We start from the raw sequence: 13,963 nt of genomic DNA on the forward strand, positions 1-13,963 counted from the left end.
GACTGTTGAATCACAGATCTGTACCTCTGAAACAAATAATGCAATATATGTTAAGAAAAGAAAAAAAAAGAAGATAGCAGGAGGGGAAGAATGAAGGGGAGTAAGTCGGGAAGGGGAGACGAACCATGAGAGACGATGGACTCTGAAAAACAAACTGAGGGTTCTAGAGGGGAGGAGGGTGGGGGGATGGGTTAGCCTGGTGATGGGTATTAAAGAGAGCACGTTCTGCGTGGAGCACCGGGTGTTATGCACAAACAATGAATTATGAAACACTACATCAAAAACTAATGATGTAATGTATGGTGATTAACATAACAATAAAAATTTTTAAAAAAGAAAGAAAGAAACTTCTCCAAGAAGGTAGTCGCATGGTTTGTTGATCCCACTCAGCTTGGCTTATTTTCTTCCTAAGTTAAGTTGTTCTCATACCTTTCACTTCTCATTCCCCAATTTCATTCATTTTATTTCTACTATCCAATTTTTTTCAATTTTTTTAAAGTAATCTGCACACTCAAAATGGGGCTCAAACTCATGACCCAGAGCTCAAGAGTCAGATGGTCTACTGACTGAGCTAGCCAGGCGTTCCTGTACTGTCCAATTTTTTTTTAAAGATTTTATTTATTTATTTGACAGAGAAAGAGAGCACAAGCAGGGGTGAGCTGCAGAGGGAGAAGAAGAAGAAGCAGGCTCCCCGCTGAGCAGAGAGCTCCACGTGGGGCTCAATCCCAAGACCCCGGGATCATGACCTGAGCCGAAGGCAGCCATTTAACTGACTGAGCCACCCAGGCTCCCCTCTACTGTCCAATTTTAATAGACGATACAATTATTTCATTGCAGAAAAGTTAGAAAACATGGCTAAGCACTTAGGGAAACCATTTTTTTTAATATTCAAAAATATCAACACTTAGAAATAACCACTCTTAAAATGCTGGTATAGCCATCCAGCATTTTCCCCAGGTAAAAATATACATATGTGTTTACAGTGAAAGCCTAGTTTTCATTTATAATGAAAACATAACTTTTTAATCTCTTGTTATACTTAGTGTATATCATGAGTAATGGTCAGTGTTATTAATTATAGAGCAACATCATCAATTTTAATGACTGCAGGGTTTTTCATAATTTATTCAACCAGTTGCATTTATAATATCCACAGCTCTGTGCTAGCCCACCTAGCACATGTGTCTTCACTCACTTGTCCACTAGTTTCCCGAGGATGAGCGTGTTCCTGTGGTTTTCTCTCTCCCTGGGCCCTCCTTACTGTGTCCAGGGTCCAGCACTGCTCTAACATCCCATCAGCAAGGGACTGCTCAGGTCTTATCTCTACCCCTGAACTGCTTGAATGAACACTGCAGATTCATTCAGAAGGTTCTCAGAGAACTGAAATACTGCCTGCTTACATCCCCTTATGAATAGCAAGACTGCCCCCAAGAGAGGGGACTACTTCACCCCACTGCTGAGGAAAGCACAAAATACAATACAATCCCAGGCGACACTGAAGGGCTAGTAAACATAAGCTATTAGAACTTGCAGTTTGCCACTCTGACTCCAAGCAAGACCAAAGCGAGGCTGTTTCTGCATGTAGAAACCAGTTTCAATTAGAAAAAAAAAATGCACTTGACTGAAACAATTATTTAGAGAGTCAACTAATTTAACAAATGACAGTATTTAGCTGGCTTTTTTTAAAGTGATGATTGATTTCTGACTAATTCTTTATCTCAGTGCTTCTTAATGATCCAAACACTCATGACGTTTACACTTTTTAGAGAAGGCTGAAGACAAATTATGTTGCATCACTCTCATATAGCACTTTCTTTTTATTAATTAATTAATTAATTAATTTTAGTAATCTCTACACCCAGTGTGGGGCTTAAACTCGCAACCCTGAGATCAAGAGTTGCATGCTTCTCCAACTCAGCCAGCCGGGTGCCCCTTGTAGAGTACTTTGTATTTTCAGGGACTTTTCACCTCATTTTCTTCCCATCAACGCTGAGGAATAAATAGAACTGATATCGTTAGCCTTTCCTTATTATGGCCATCCTATAAGAGATGCCATTTATTGGGCCCATACTGTGTATCAAGCAATATACTAAATGCATTATAAATATTTAGGGCGCCTGGGTGGCTCAATCGGTTAAGCGTCTACCTTCAGCTCAGGTGATGATCCCAGGGTCCTGGGATGGAGCCCCACCTCGGGCTCCCTGCTCAGCGGGGAGTCTGCTTCTCCCTCTCCCTCTGCCCCTCCTCCCTGCTTGTGTTCTCTCTCTCTCTCTCTGTCTCTCTCAAATAAAATTGTTAAAAAATGCATTATGAATATATAGTCTTCATGACTACCCTAATGAAGTACATATGCTATTATTACCCCATTTTATAAATGGATATGATTTATGAAAGATTAAATGACTTGACCACGGTTACACGAGAGGAAAGACGTAGAGCCAGAATTCCCAATCGGTATTCAGGCCCCCAAAAACAGTCACTGACTCACTCAAGTTCACATAGTTGTGAAGTCAAGTCCAAAATCCTATTCCCTGCAGAGGGATTAAGAACAGGGGCTCTGGCCCCCACCCCTCTCTGTCTTCTCTGCACTGAGAGCAGCCCTCCTGCCACAGCCCCTCAGCCCCTGAAAATGTCCGCCGGTGCAAAGTTCGTCTCCACCCCCTTCTCAGTCAGGAGCATCTCTCAGCTATTGAGCCGATCAGGGTCTGCAGTGGTGCTAAAACCACCGGAGACACTGACAGATGAGGTACCTTATAAGAGCCTCGGCAGCTTGGCAGCCCCACGTCCCCTGACCTCAACTTATTTCTAGCCGCAGCTCCTGGGAACCGGCGCCATTTCAAGGGAATTGACACAGCAGTCAAGTCCACTGGGGCTGGGGCTGCCCCGGTAGGGGTGGCTGGCTCTGGGGCTGGAATTGGGACTGTATTTAGGAGCCTCAGCATTGGTTATGCCAGGAACCCCTCTCTGAAGCAACAGCTCTTCTCCAGCGCCGTTCTGGGCTTTGCCCTCTCGGAGGCCATGAGGCTCTTGTGCCTGCTGGTGGCCTTTCTCATCCTCTTCGCCATGTGAAGGAGCCATCTCCACCTCCCATAGGTCTTTCTCCAGTGTCTCGTCTGCCCTGTATGTTCCTTTTCCTGTACCTCCCCAGGCAGCCTGGGGAGAGTGGTTGGCTCAGGGTTTGATAGAAGGGAGACAAATAAATACTGTATTAACAAGAAAAAAAAAAAAGAACAGGGGCTTTGAAATCATGTAGCCTGAGTTCAGACCCCGTATCTGCCATTTCCCAGCTGTGTCCCCTTAGGCAAGGTACTAACCCACTCTGAGCCTCAGTTGCCCTACTTAGAAAAGGGGGTAATAAGAATGTCTATCTCAAAGGTTAAAGAAGATGATCTACAACCAGCACTTTAGCACATAGGAAGTGCTCAGGAATCAGTTATGAATGTTATACCTTCTGTCCCCCTAGCCTGTAAACTAAGGACATATTGCATTGGTCTGTGCCACTGCAGGTGCCTCGGGCAAAAGCCTTATGCAACTACCGAGGGCAGAATCCTGGTGACCTGAGGTTTAATAAGGGAGATGTCATCCTTCTCCGGAGACAGCTGGATGAGAACTGGTACCAGGGGGAGATCAATGGAGTCAGTGGGATCTTCCCAGCCAGCTCCGTGGAAGTCATCAAGCAGCTGCCCCAGCCACCCCCACTCTGCCGAGCCCTCTACAACTTCGACCTACGACACAAAGACAAGAGTGAGAACCAGGACTGCCTGACCTTCCTCAAGGTAAGATTTTGGGCAGCCATGGAGGTCACGGGTGACTACATAGAGACTGTGGCAGAACCTGGAGTTGTATAATACTTGCTGATTTTAAAAATGTATACATATTTTCACATACATGTTTATATGTATATGTGTGTGCACATATATGTAATGTGTGTGTATACAATTCAAAACTAAATGAAGTTGCCAGAGAAATCTAATGAGAGTTTGATGGAAATCCTTAAACCTTTCCTATTGCAATCACAAAAATAAGTACTCACACATTCATTCATTCATTCATTCTGTAGTCACTCGTGAGCACCTCTTCTTTGCAGGCACTGGGGATGCAGCATGAACAAATCACAGTCCCTGTCCTCAGGCAGAGTAATGGGAGAGAGAGATAAGTGGACAAAAATTTACAAATACATCTTGACAGTGTGCTGGGCAAAATACAGCTCTTACCTCTGTATGTATCTGTAAAGGCATTCTTGCCGACCAAGTTCTGAGCCCCTAATTCGATTCTTTACAACATTCTATTTTATTATAAACATTGTATTCAAAGCCCTCCAAACACACAATAAGATAACTTTATATATAAATAACCTCTTACAAGACATATTTTCCAAGCACATTAATTATCCTAAGATTTTTTTTGCCTCTTTTTTTTATCAGATAATTCCCGACCATGTGCAAGTAACAACACTTTTACTAAAGTCTAGACTACTTTAATTCTCTGTATTCAGTATGTATTATTCCTTAAACATTCAAATTCTCTCACAGAGGCCAAAGTTGGGGTGATTTTCACTCTTTGCTACTTATGATAAGTACATCAAATACTAGAAGTGGCTCTGGTACAGTAGCTCAAGGTCTTTTATTTTGTAAAACATTTTTATTCCACCACTACTAGAAATGAGATTTATTTCAGATTGCCTCAAACTAGATAACATCACTGTCCTCCATATTTTGAAATATTGATCATTATTGTCTTGGCACCTCAGAGTGAGTCCCTTGAGGAAGGTCATTCTGTGTCCCAAACTGCAAAGCCTGTGCTTCAACGACACTTAGAGGAAGGGCAGTTTCATCCCACAGATATTTGTTGAGTATTTACTTTGTGCCAGGCATTAAACGCTGAGCTCAGCGGACACCACTGGAGGAAGGCAGAGGTAGGAAGCATTATCTGCATTTTTGCCCCTCTTGGGAAATTTGCAAAATTCGCAAAGCTCACTCCACCTGCTCGTTCATTCAATGAGCCCATCCATGTGCCAAGCTGCCCACTGGGGATAAAACGATAAATCACTGTCCCTACCTTCACAGAGCTGGCAGACTAGTGGAAGGACACATATGAATGGGAAATTATGGCAAAGGAACGAGAAGAGAGGATTTGCTCCATTCTGGAAGCTATGGAAGGCTGCGACTACACTAGGAAATTTCATGGTCTTCCTAAACCCAGCATGTCTGAACTAAACCCAAGATCTTCCCTCCCAAAAGCTGCTCTTGTCCTGGTGCTTTCCATCTCAGTAGATTGTACAGTTTATTCACACGTTCACTTATTCATGCATACAGACAGTCATTGAGAAATATTTACTGAATGACTACTAAATGGGAACCACTGTATTGGCTGCTGCGGACACAGAAATGAACAGAGCAGAAAGACGCCCTGAACACATGGAGTTTATAGTCTGATAGGGTGGACAGGCATTAAAGGCATTAAAGAAATCATAACCTACAAATGTGTCATTGTAAATTGCGATGGGGTAGGGAAAGCTAAGAAAAGGTATAATGCAATAATGAACTTAGATTTGGATTCATCTAAATTCCTGAGAGGCATGGATCAGAAGGTCAGAGCAATCAGTGGATGGATATTCAGATTTGGACTGATGAACAGGTATGGAAGTGGAAAGGCATTCCTGATACGGTGAAAAATCAGTGTGTCCTTTATGACTTCTTTTGTATGAAATATAAGGATGGGCAGAATGAATGTATACATATACATATGCTAGGAGTCAGAGCAGTGGTTACTTCTTGCTAGATGATGGGAAAGGGCACAAAGGAGCCTTGTGGGTGCTGAAAATGTTCTCTATCTCTTCATCTGGATGGGGGTTTCATGGAAATAGTGTTAACATTCGTCAAGCTTTACATCCAAACTTTATGAACTTCATTGTATGTGTGTTTGTTTTCAGCAAGTTTTTAAGAATCATTGTGTGTGGTGTGTGTGTGTGTGTGTGTGTGTGTGTGTGTGTGGTGTGTGTGTGTATGTTTTATCTTCATAGAGAAGAATCCGGGGGAAAATGTGCTAACAGGGATGTTAACAATGGTTATATCTATATTGTGGTAGAGTTAGTTGTTTTTTTTACTGTATTTCCTAATGTTTCTACAAATCTACATATAACCTTTTATAATAAGAAAATTTTGAATAAAAAGCCACCTTATATTTGATCCATTAAAAATTGAATAGGGGTGCCTGGCTGGCTCAGTCGGTGGAGCATGCGACTCTTGATCTCGGGGTTGTGAGCCCAAGCCCCAAGTGGATATAGAGATTACTTAAAAATAAAAAAAATTTTAAAGTTGAGTAAGTTCTGAAAAATCTTCAAAATTAGAATGAAATTTATTCTTCCTTTCGCTAAGCTAGAAATTTCTCTCCCTATGGCTCCCATATTGATTTTTCTATCAGATTAATATAAACTAAAGCCCAGATTCTGCTGCTGATTGAAAATTTGGAATTTTCAATTGGATTCCACTGGTCCCTCCAAATTATTACTACTCCTCTTGCCATCTCAGTGACCCAAATGCTGCCCTTTATAGAGGAAGATTTTGTAACTAAATATATGAAAGAGTTACATTTCTTGCACCTTACACCATCTGGGATTCCACACTGATCTCCACTGAAAGCTTTCACTACCTGAAAACCAAGAGCAAATGATGACCTTGAGACTTTGTCTCTTTCAGGACGATATCATCACGGTGATCAGCCGAGTGGATGAGAACTGGGCAGAAGGCAAGTTAGGGGATCAAGTAGGCATCTTTCCGATCTTGTTTGTAGAGGTACGTGAGTATCAAGTCTACATCAAATGCATGTTCACTCCAAAATACACACGTGCCACAGGGATGCCTAAGAAAAATACCTTTTTGATAAGAGGCTTATTTCAAAAATTAACTAAGGTCTCCAAAGAAAAGATGCCAGAAGATAACACCCAGTTTCTGCTAAGAGTGTGGGGAAATGGGCCTTTTTATTCTGCTGATGCAATTTCTCATGCCCAAACTCAGATAAACCCGTATCAATAACATTAAAAACCTCCATCTCCTTTGATTCGGCAATTCCACATCTGAGAGTTTATTGTAGAGAAAAATTCAAACAAGTATGCAGAGACATATGTACAGAGTGTTCACCAAAGCCTTGTGTGTAACGGTGAAAAACCAGAAATAATCCAAATATCCGACAATAAGAATTTCATTTTTAAAAATTAGGGTGATGAAAAAATATTTACCCATTAAAAATTATGTTAAAGAAAAGTAGTCAGTATCATGGAGTATTTGGTGTTATGGAAAAAGGTTTATAATTTCTTGGTAAATAAAATAAAGTTTAATGGGTATAGAGTATTGGATTAGGAGGTCAGAAAGTCCTGAAGATCTGTTTCACAACAATATGAATATACTCAACACTGCTGAATCATATACTTTAAAATGGTTATTAGGGTAAATTTATATCATGTGGTTTTGACCACAATAAATAAATGGAACTGTATGAAACTAGGCTTATAAATATGTGTGTGTGTATATAAATGGATAGAGGACTGGAAGGATATGTACAAAAATATTAACAGTGGTGATCACCAGATAGTGAAATTCTAGATAATTTTCATTTTCTTCTGCAATTTGTATTTTATAAATCTTCTGAAATGAACATATTGATATATTCCTTCTCGGTTTTTCTAAGCTACTTTAAAAAGAAAACAAAGGATGACCACATGCTAGACTATGTCTACCTGCTTTTCAAATGTAATACTATAACCTGGAGTTCCTAACCTCTTTATCTTCGAGCCTCACCCTACCTTGAGGCAGGTCATTACAAATTTAAAAGAGAGGTTCCATTGTTTAACTGCATTAATTGGATGCTTACCAGGCATAAAGCATTTAAAAGTGAGCAGTGGGGAGCTACAAATGTGGTAAAAGGCACGCTTTCCACCCTCTAGGAAGGTAGGGTGAAAATAGACAGAGGCATAGCTGGAGATATGGGGACCAAGTCTTTCATTCTTTAGGAGCCAAAACAGGTTCTGAAGCAAATGGTGTGCCCAGAACACTCTTCCAGCTTGCAAGGTTCTCCATAGCTCTTCCAACTCCGTCAATGTTGAAGGGATGAAAAATGGAAGGGAAGGAAAGAGGGTGAGTCCCGAGAGGCTGGTGTCCTTACCATCACTAGTAAACAATACTCTAATTATCAGCGCTTTTTCTCTTGCTGAGACCCCTTTGAGGCACACATACCCAGTTCCCTCTACCTGTTCAAATCTCACTCAGGTTACAAGGCTCAACTAGAAACCTGCTTCTTCCATAAAATGTCACCACTAGTTGACCACTCAGTTATCTCTGTCTTCTGTAAACACCTGATGGCTGTGTTGCTTATACTGCACAGGCTAGACTAACACAGAACAGGTACTCTGTAAAAAAAAAAATGAGCTTAGCAAGTGAATGAAGAGACAAAATTTAGAAAACAAACCATTCAGTGTGACCCTGTCCTATATATGTATATTCAGTCATTCAACTAATTTTACATTGCATACCTGCCAAGTCAGGTCCTAGGCTAAGGTCTAAAGATACAGAGAGATGTGGGTCCCTACTTTCAGGGATTGTAAAGTCAGACATTAATCAAGTAATTCTAAGTGTAATGAATGATGCAAAGAGTGAAGGAGAGGGAACTAAATGGGGGAGGGAGGGAATGATGTGCAAAAGTCCTGCGGGATGAGGAAGTGTAGGGAGCCCAAAAGTCCAAAAGAATTCTAGAGCTGGAGCTTAGAGAGTAAGAGAATGACACGAGGCAGCCAGGGAAGTAAGTGGGAGAGGGATCACAGAGGGCTTTATAAATCATCCTGTATGAGTCAGGATGAGCTAGGTTATGCTATGGTAATAAACAGCCCCAAACTGTCAATGGCTCAACAAAGATAAACTTACTTCTCACCCACATTACATGTTCAGCACAGGACCATGAGAGGCCCTACTCAGAGAGTCACTCCAGAACCCACACTGAGGTTGAGCCATCTTGTAGTTGCCATCCGGAACACACGGACTTCCCCAGTTTTCACGGCAAGGGAGGAGTAAGGAAAAGTGAGTTGTACATCAGTAAATGCCTCAGCTCAGAAGTTACACTTGTTACTCCACCCATCGCCCACTGGCCTGAACCAGTCCCCTAGCTTCACCTGTCTTCAAGGCAGCTGAGAAGTATAGGGGAGTACAGGACTGTCTAGTAAATATTGTGGTCTCTGCCGTATCATAAAAAGTTCGGACTTGATCCAGAAGTCAGTAGACACCATCGAAAGATTTTAAGGGACTCAGTAACTCCATCAGACCTGCGTTTATTAAAGACTGCTCTTCTGGCTACAATGGGAAGAATAATTTGAAGAGGAAAAAGCAGAAATGCCAGTTAGGATGGCAGTGCACCCGTGGCTCAGTTACAAGATGACAGTGGGTTGGAAACAAGTGGACGGATTCAAACACCATTTAGGAGGTAGATCCACAGGACTTGGAGGTTGATGGAAGTGAGGAACAGGGCAGAAGAATTGGTCAAGAATGCATGCCTCACTTTTTGCTTTATGTGCCTAGGTTAGTGGTGGAGGCATTTGCTGGGTCAAGCAACATCTGCTAAGGAGGAATAGTTAATAGTGATGGGGAGACAGTGGTTAATTCTCCAAGGACAGAGATCAGCTACAGTTAATACCTAGCTGAATACATAGGAGGTGGTTCAATTTTTGCATTTTAGAGTTTGCATGGTCCCCTGCGTTATTTCAAGAAGCTTCTCCATAGCTCTGAGGGGGAAAGGACCATTGATTTTATTACCCATCTCTGATACCCTTTTTTCTAAAACTTCTGCATTTAATGATTATTCATTTGGACACTCTCCCCACCATTTCACCTCTAAAATTAGTGATTACAAGAACCCTCAAGATCATCATCAAACTAGCCATTGCTTCATTTGTTCTCCTAATTGCTAGGAGGGGAAAAAGATAATCAAGTGGTTGCTCTAATCTGGGAACCCGATTTTCAAAAATTACTTGAAATCTAAATTGAGCTTTTTAAAGCAGTACTTAAATTTTGACTCCAGTCATTTCATTAAGACTAGCACTTGCTGAGAACTCTTTAAATAAGTTTTGAATTACCAGTGCCATGCAAAGCAATTGGAAAGAAGGAAAGCTTTCTTGTAAGAGTGACGTGGGTTTTGTTGTGGTTTTTTTTTCCTGCATAAACAGGATTTTTCTTGTTCATGTATCATTTGATTTATTGAATAGCACCTGGATAAAAAGGTGGTAAAACAAATGCTGAGCTTACACCCATTCCTGTCAGGACTTCTCCAATGAGGCCTACCTGGGTTATATGAACCTTGCTCAGCCCAATGAACCTCAAGGATATTGTTTCAAATGAGTGGGTATAAATTTAAGAGCTGTGTAATCCTTCCCCAACTGAGCTATTAATCATGTTGGCAGAGCACAGGGCAGACCAAGAGTCACACAGAGCCCTTTGTCAATGTTGCTGATGAAAACACTAGTGTTGCTCACCTGGGGACAGAACAATTAGGTAGAGGCAAAAAAAAAAAAAAAAAAAAAAAAATCAACCAATTTTGTTGTAGCTGTGAATGACCGTAAAGAACTCTACTCGTTCAACTCAAAGAATATATATTGTCCTCTTACTGGGTGAACAATGGAGGGACTGGTGCGCTGGGAAATGTAAGACATTGTCCCCTGTCCAGACTGCCATCAGAGTTTGCCTAGACAATTTCCGGAACTGCCTAGCTGGTCTCCCTACTTCTGGGCTGGCACTTCTGAATAACAGCCAGAATGAGCTTTTATGTGTTTCTTTTTATTTGCATATGGTAAAATTTACTCTTTTTGGTGTCCACTTCTATACATTTTGGTAAATGCATACACTCCCATCAAGACGGAATAGTTCCAACGCCCCCCCCCCCAAATACAACAGCATGCTGACTCTGTTGTCAGGCCTTTCCCTGATTCCCAACCGTTGGCAGCTGCTGATCTGGTTTCTGCTCCTATAATTTTCCTTCTCCAGAATGTCCTATCAATGGAATCATACAGAATGTAGCCTTTGAGTCTGACTTCTTTCACTTAGCACAAAGCATTTTGGACTCATCCATGTTGTTAGGTGGATCTGCAGCTTGTCCCTTTATATTGATGAGCTGTATTCCACTGTATGGATGTGCCAGAGTTTGTCCATGCACCAGTTGAAAGACAATGCAGTCATTTCCAGTTGTTAGCAACTACGAATAAAGTACTATAAACATTTGCATACCGATTTTTGAGTGGGCATAAGTTTTCCTGTCTCTTCAGTCATTACGTAGGAGTGGGATGGCTGGGTCAGATGCTAAGTATGGGTTTAACTTGGTAAGAAACTGCCAAACCGTAGCATGAGCTTTTAAAAACATAAATCAGATCGTGTCACTCCTCAACCTAACGCTGCCAGAGGCTTCCTATTAGACTTTGAAAAAACTTGAGCCTCCCAGGACTTTTGGGACCCAGCCCCTGCCTGTCTCTGTGGTCTCTTTACTACCTGCTCCTCACTCTCTCTGGTCCAGCTTCTGTTTCTTTCTTGACTTTTTCTCAGACTGTTTTTCCCTCTTCAGGATCTTCCCACTAGGTTATGATCCCTCCGTCTGGAATATTCTTACCCCCATCTTCACATGGCTGGCTCCTTCTTGTCATGTGTGTCTTGGTTAAATGTCACCTTCTCAGTGGGATTTCCTTGACCCCCCCCCCAAAGTAAGCATCTCCCCCTGCCACTCTCTGTCATGTCAAAGAACTTAGTTCTCTCTGATATTTTCTTGTTCTGTTGTCTGTTTACTGGCTGTGCCATTTGTAAATCACCCCTTCTGGGCCATAGCTCTCTCATCTTTAAAGTAGACATAATAATGCCACTTCCCCTACCTGATGATTTTCTTTTTCACAGTATTATAAGCTTCTTGAGGTAGGCACTACCTCCTCTTTAAAATTTTCTATATTGGCTATTTTAATCATTTGCACATTGTCATAAGAAGTTAAATGGGTAAACTCCCTTTTACCTTTATAGTTGAATCTCTACATTAGAATAAGATGTGGCTTGGGAGGGCAACTTTGTCAGCGTATTTCAGCCCTCCGAAGGAACTGAATTCAAAATATAGCACAGTCAGTGTTTGTGCTAGAGCTAGAACTAGATTGCAAGAGCTGGCTTTTACATTTTCAGGAATTTTGCTAGCTAGTTGTAAACCATTGGTATATATTTATATCATTGAAATGAGTAAACTCTACAAAACAGGACATGCTCTTTTTTTCTCTTCTCTCCCCTCCCCTCCCCTCCTCTCCCCTTCCCTCCCCTCCTCTCCCCTCCCCTCCCCTCCTCTCCTCTTCCTTTCTCTCCTCCTGATTTACCAGCATATCACAGACTAAGAGGTGTGGAATAAGAAAGAATGGTGAGGAGATGAAAGTGTTCAAAGGAAGTGGTAAAAGATGGTCTTAGCATAAAGATTCCAAGTTCTGAACGGATTTACATTCTGGTGCAGATGCTTCTCAAGTGTATAAACCTGAGCAACTTCATGCACACATGACTGCCTGAACACTCACTGAGCACCCCCTGTGGGCTAGGGCAGAGATGGCTGTGTGTGAGCTCACTGCCCTCAGGTAGCTGCCGGTCCGGGGCTGAGGCTGGGGGATCGGAAGGGAAATGACTGCCGTGTGGTGTGTAAAGTGCCACAGTGGCAGAGCACAGGGGCTGCAGCCCACCCAGGTGCATTCAGGAGCGGCCAGAAGAGGGAAAGGGTAGGGGTGTGCCTGGGAGAAGTGGGTGAAGGAAGACTGCTCCCAATCGGGGAAGAGTATCATGGTTTATTTTTAACCCCTGCGGCCCGCAGTGAGGAATAAGAGCAGTACCTACTTTGCGAGAGAGTTGTCAGAGTGTATTGATAAGGCAAAGTAGCTGGACGTATTGCTAAAAGGTGGAATTTGACCAAAGATGATGGTAGCATCTGAACTGGTGTCAGACTAACCTGGGTAGGACTTAGCTGCTCACACTAGATCAGGAAGACTAGCTTCTCATGGACCTTCTGTGTTTTCAGCCAAACCTCACTGCAAGACACCTTCTAGAGAAGAACAAAGGCCGGCAGTCAGCCCACATGAAGAGCCTATCACTGGTGCCCTCATCCTCCCAAGGCAAAGCAACCAACACGCCCACCCTGCGAAGGGGCCCTGGGCCCAGGAGGAAGGGGCCTGGCCAGTTCTCCATCACAACAGCCTTGAACACTCTCAACAGGATGGTCCATTCTCCCTCGGGGCGTCATATGGTGGAGATCAGCACCCCGGTGCTCATCAGCTCCAGCAACCCCTCTGTGATCGCCCAGCATATGGAGAAAGCAGATGTTCCTCCCAGCTCTGTGGGGCAGGTAGGAAACAGACCGCTGGGATAAGGGCACCTTGGTATTAGGCAGGTCATACACACCATGTCACAAGCAGCATTGGATATTTAGTACTTGCTGAGCATCCATAATGCATTAATAGTAACTACTGCTGTGTGTATTATGTGTCAGAGCTGTAGACACATGATCTCATGTTGTCCTTGAAACAGCCTCTTGAGTTAGGTATTATTACTGTTATCCCCATTTCACAGGTGAGAAAACTGAGGCCCAGAGGAGTTAAACAAGTTGCCAGAGCCTCACAGATACTTTGCTTTCCCATGCCAAAAGCCATGACATGGTTCCTGTCCCTTAAAGAACTTCCCTCCAAATATGGCACCCATTTTCCAGAGTGGGTTTTGGCATCACGATTAGAGCTTCACTTCCTTGTCCTGTGGCATCATGTGGCAAGGAAGGAAAAGAGAAAAAGGGAAACTGTGGGTTACTAGGTGTTTTCAGGACTGGCTCCGTAATCTGTAGTGAAGAGTGAAATAAGATAATACATGCAAAGTGCTTAGCACAATGCCTGGCACATAACTGAACACCCAATGAGCACTAGCTCTTAATACTATTA

At 42.5% G+C, this 13,963-nt stretch overlaps 1 protein-coding gene and 1 pseudogene across 3 annotated transcripts in view; both read left to right on the forward strand.

The window, feature by feature from the left end:
* Positions 1 to 13,963, forward strand: part of SH3RF2 (SH3 domain containing ring finger 2) — a 133,745-nt gene that overhangs the window by 51,414 nt on the left and 68,368 nt on the right. For all 3 annotated transcript variants that reach the window (XR_003521978.2, XM_027604985.2, XM_027604984.2), the window contains exons 3-5: positions 3,507 to 3,776; positions 6,699 to 6,794; positions 13,057 to 13,380. Coding sequence is in view for 2 of the 3 variants with exons in the window: in XM_027604985.2 (XP_027460786.2) it covers positions 3,507 to 3,776; positions 6,699 to 6,794; positions 13,057 to 13,380 (690 nt within the window). In the remaining variant the exon portion in view is untranslated. The remainder of the gene's footprint in view (positions 1 to 3,506; positions 3,777 to 6,698; positions 6,795 to 13,056; positions 13,381 to 13,963) is intronic.
* On the forward strand, positions 2,576 to 3,069 carry LOC113928838 (annotated as a pseudogene).

The sequence above is a fragment of the Zalophus californianus genome, chromosome 5 (genome assembly GCF_009762305.2).
Source record: "Zalophus californianus isolate mZalCal1 chromosome 5, mZalCal1.pri.v2, whole genome shotgun sequence".
In the NCBI taxonomy this organism is placed as follows: Eukaryota; Metazoa; Chordata; class Mammalia; order Carnivora; family Otariidae; genus Zalophus; species Zalophus californianus.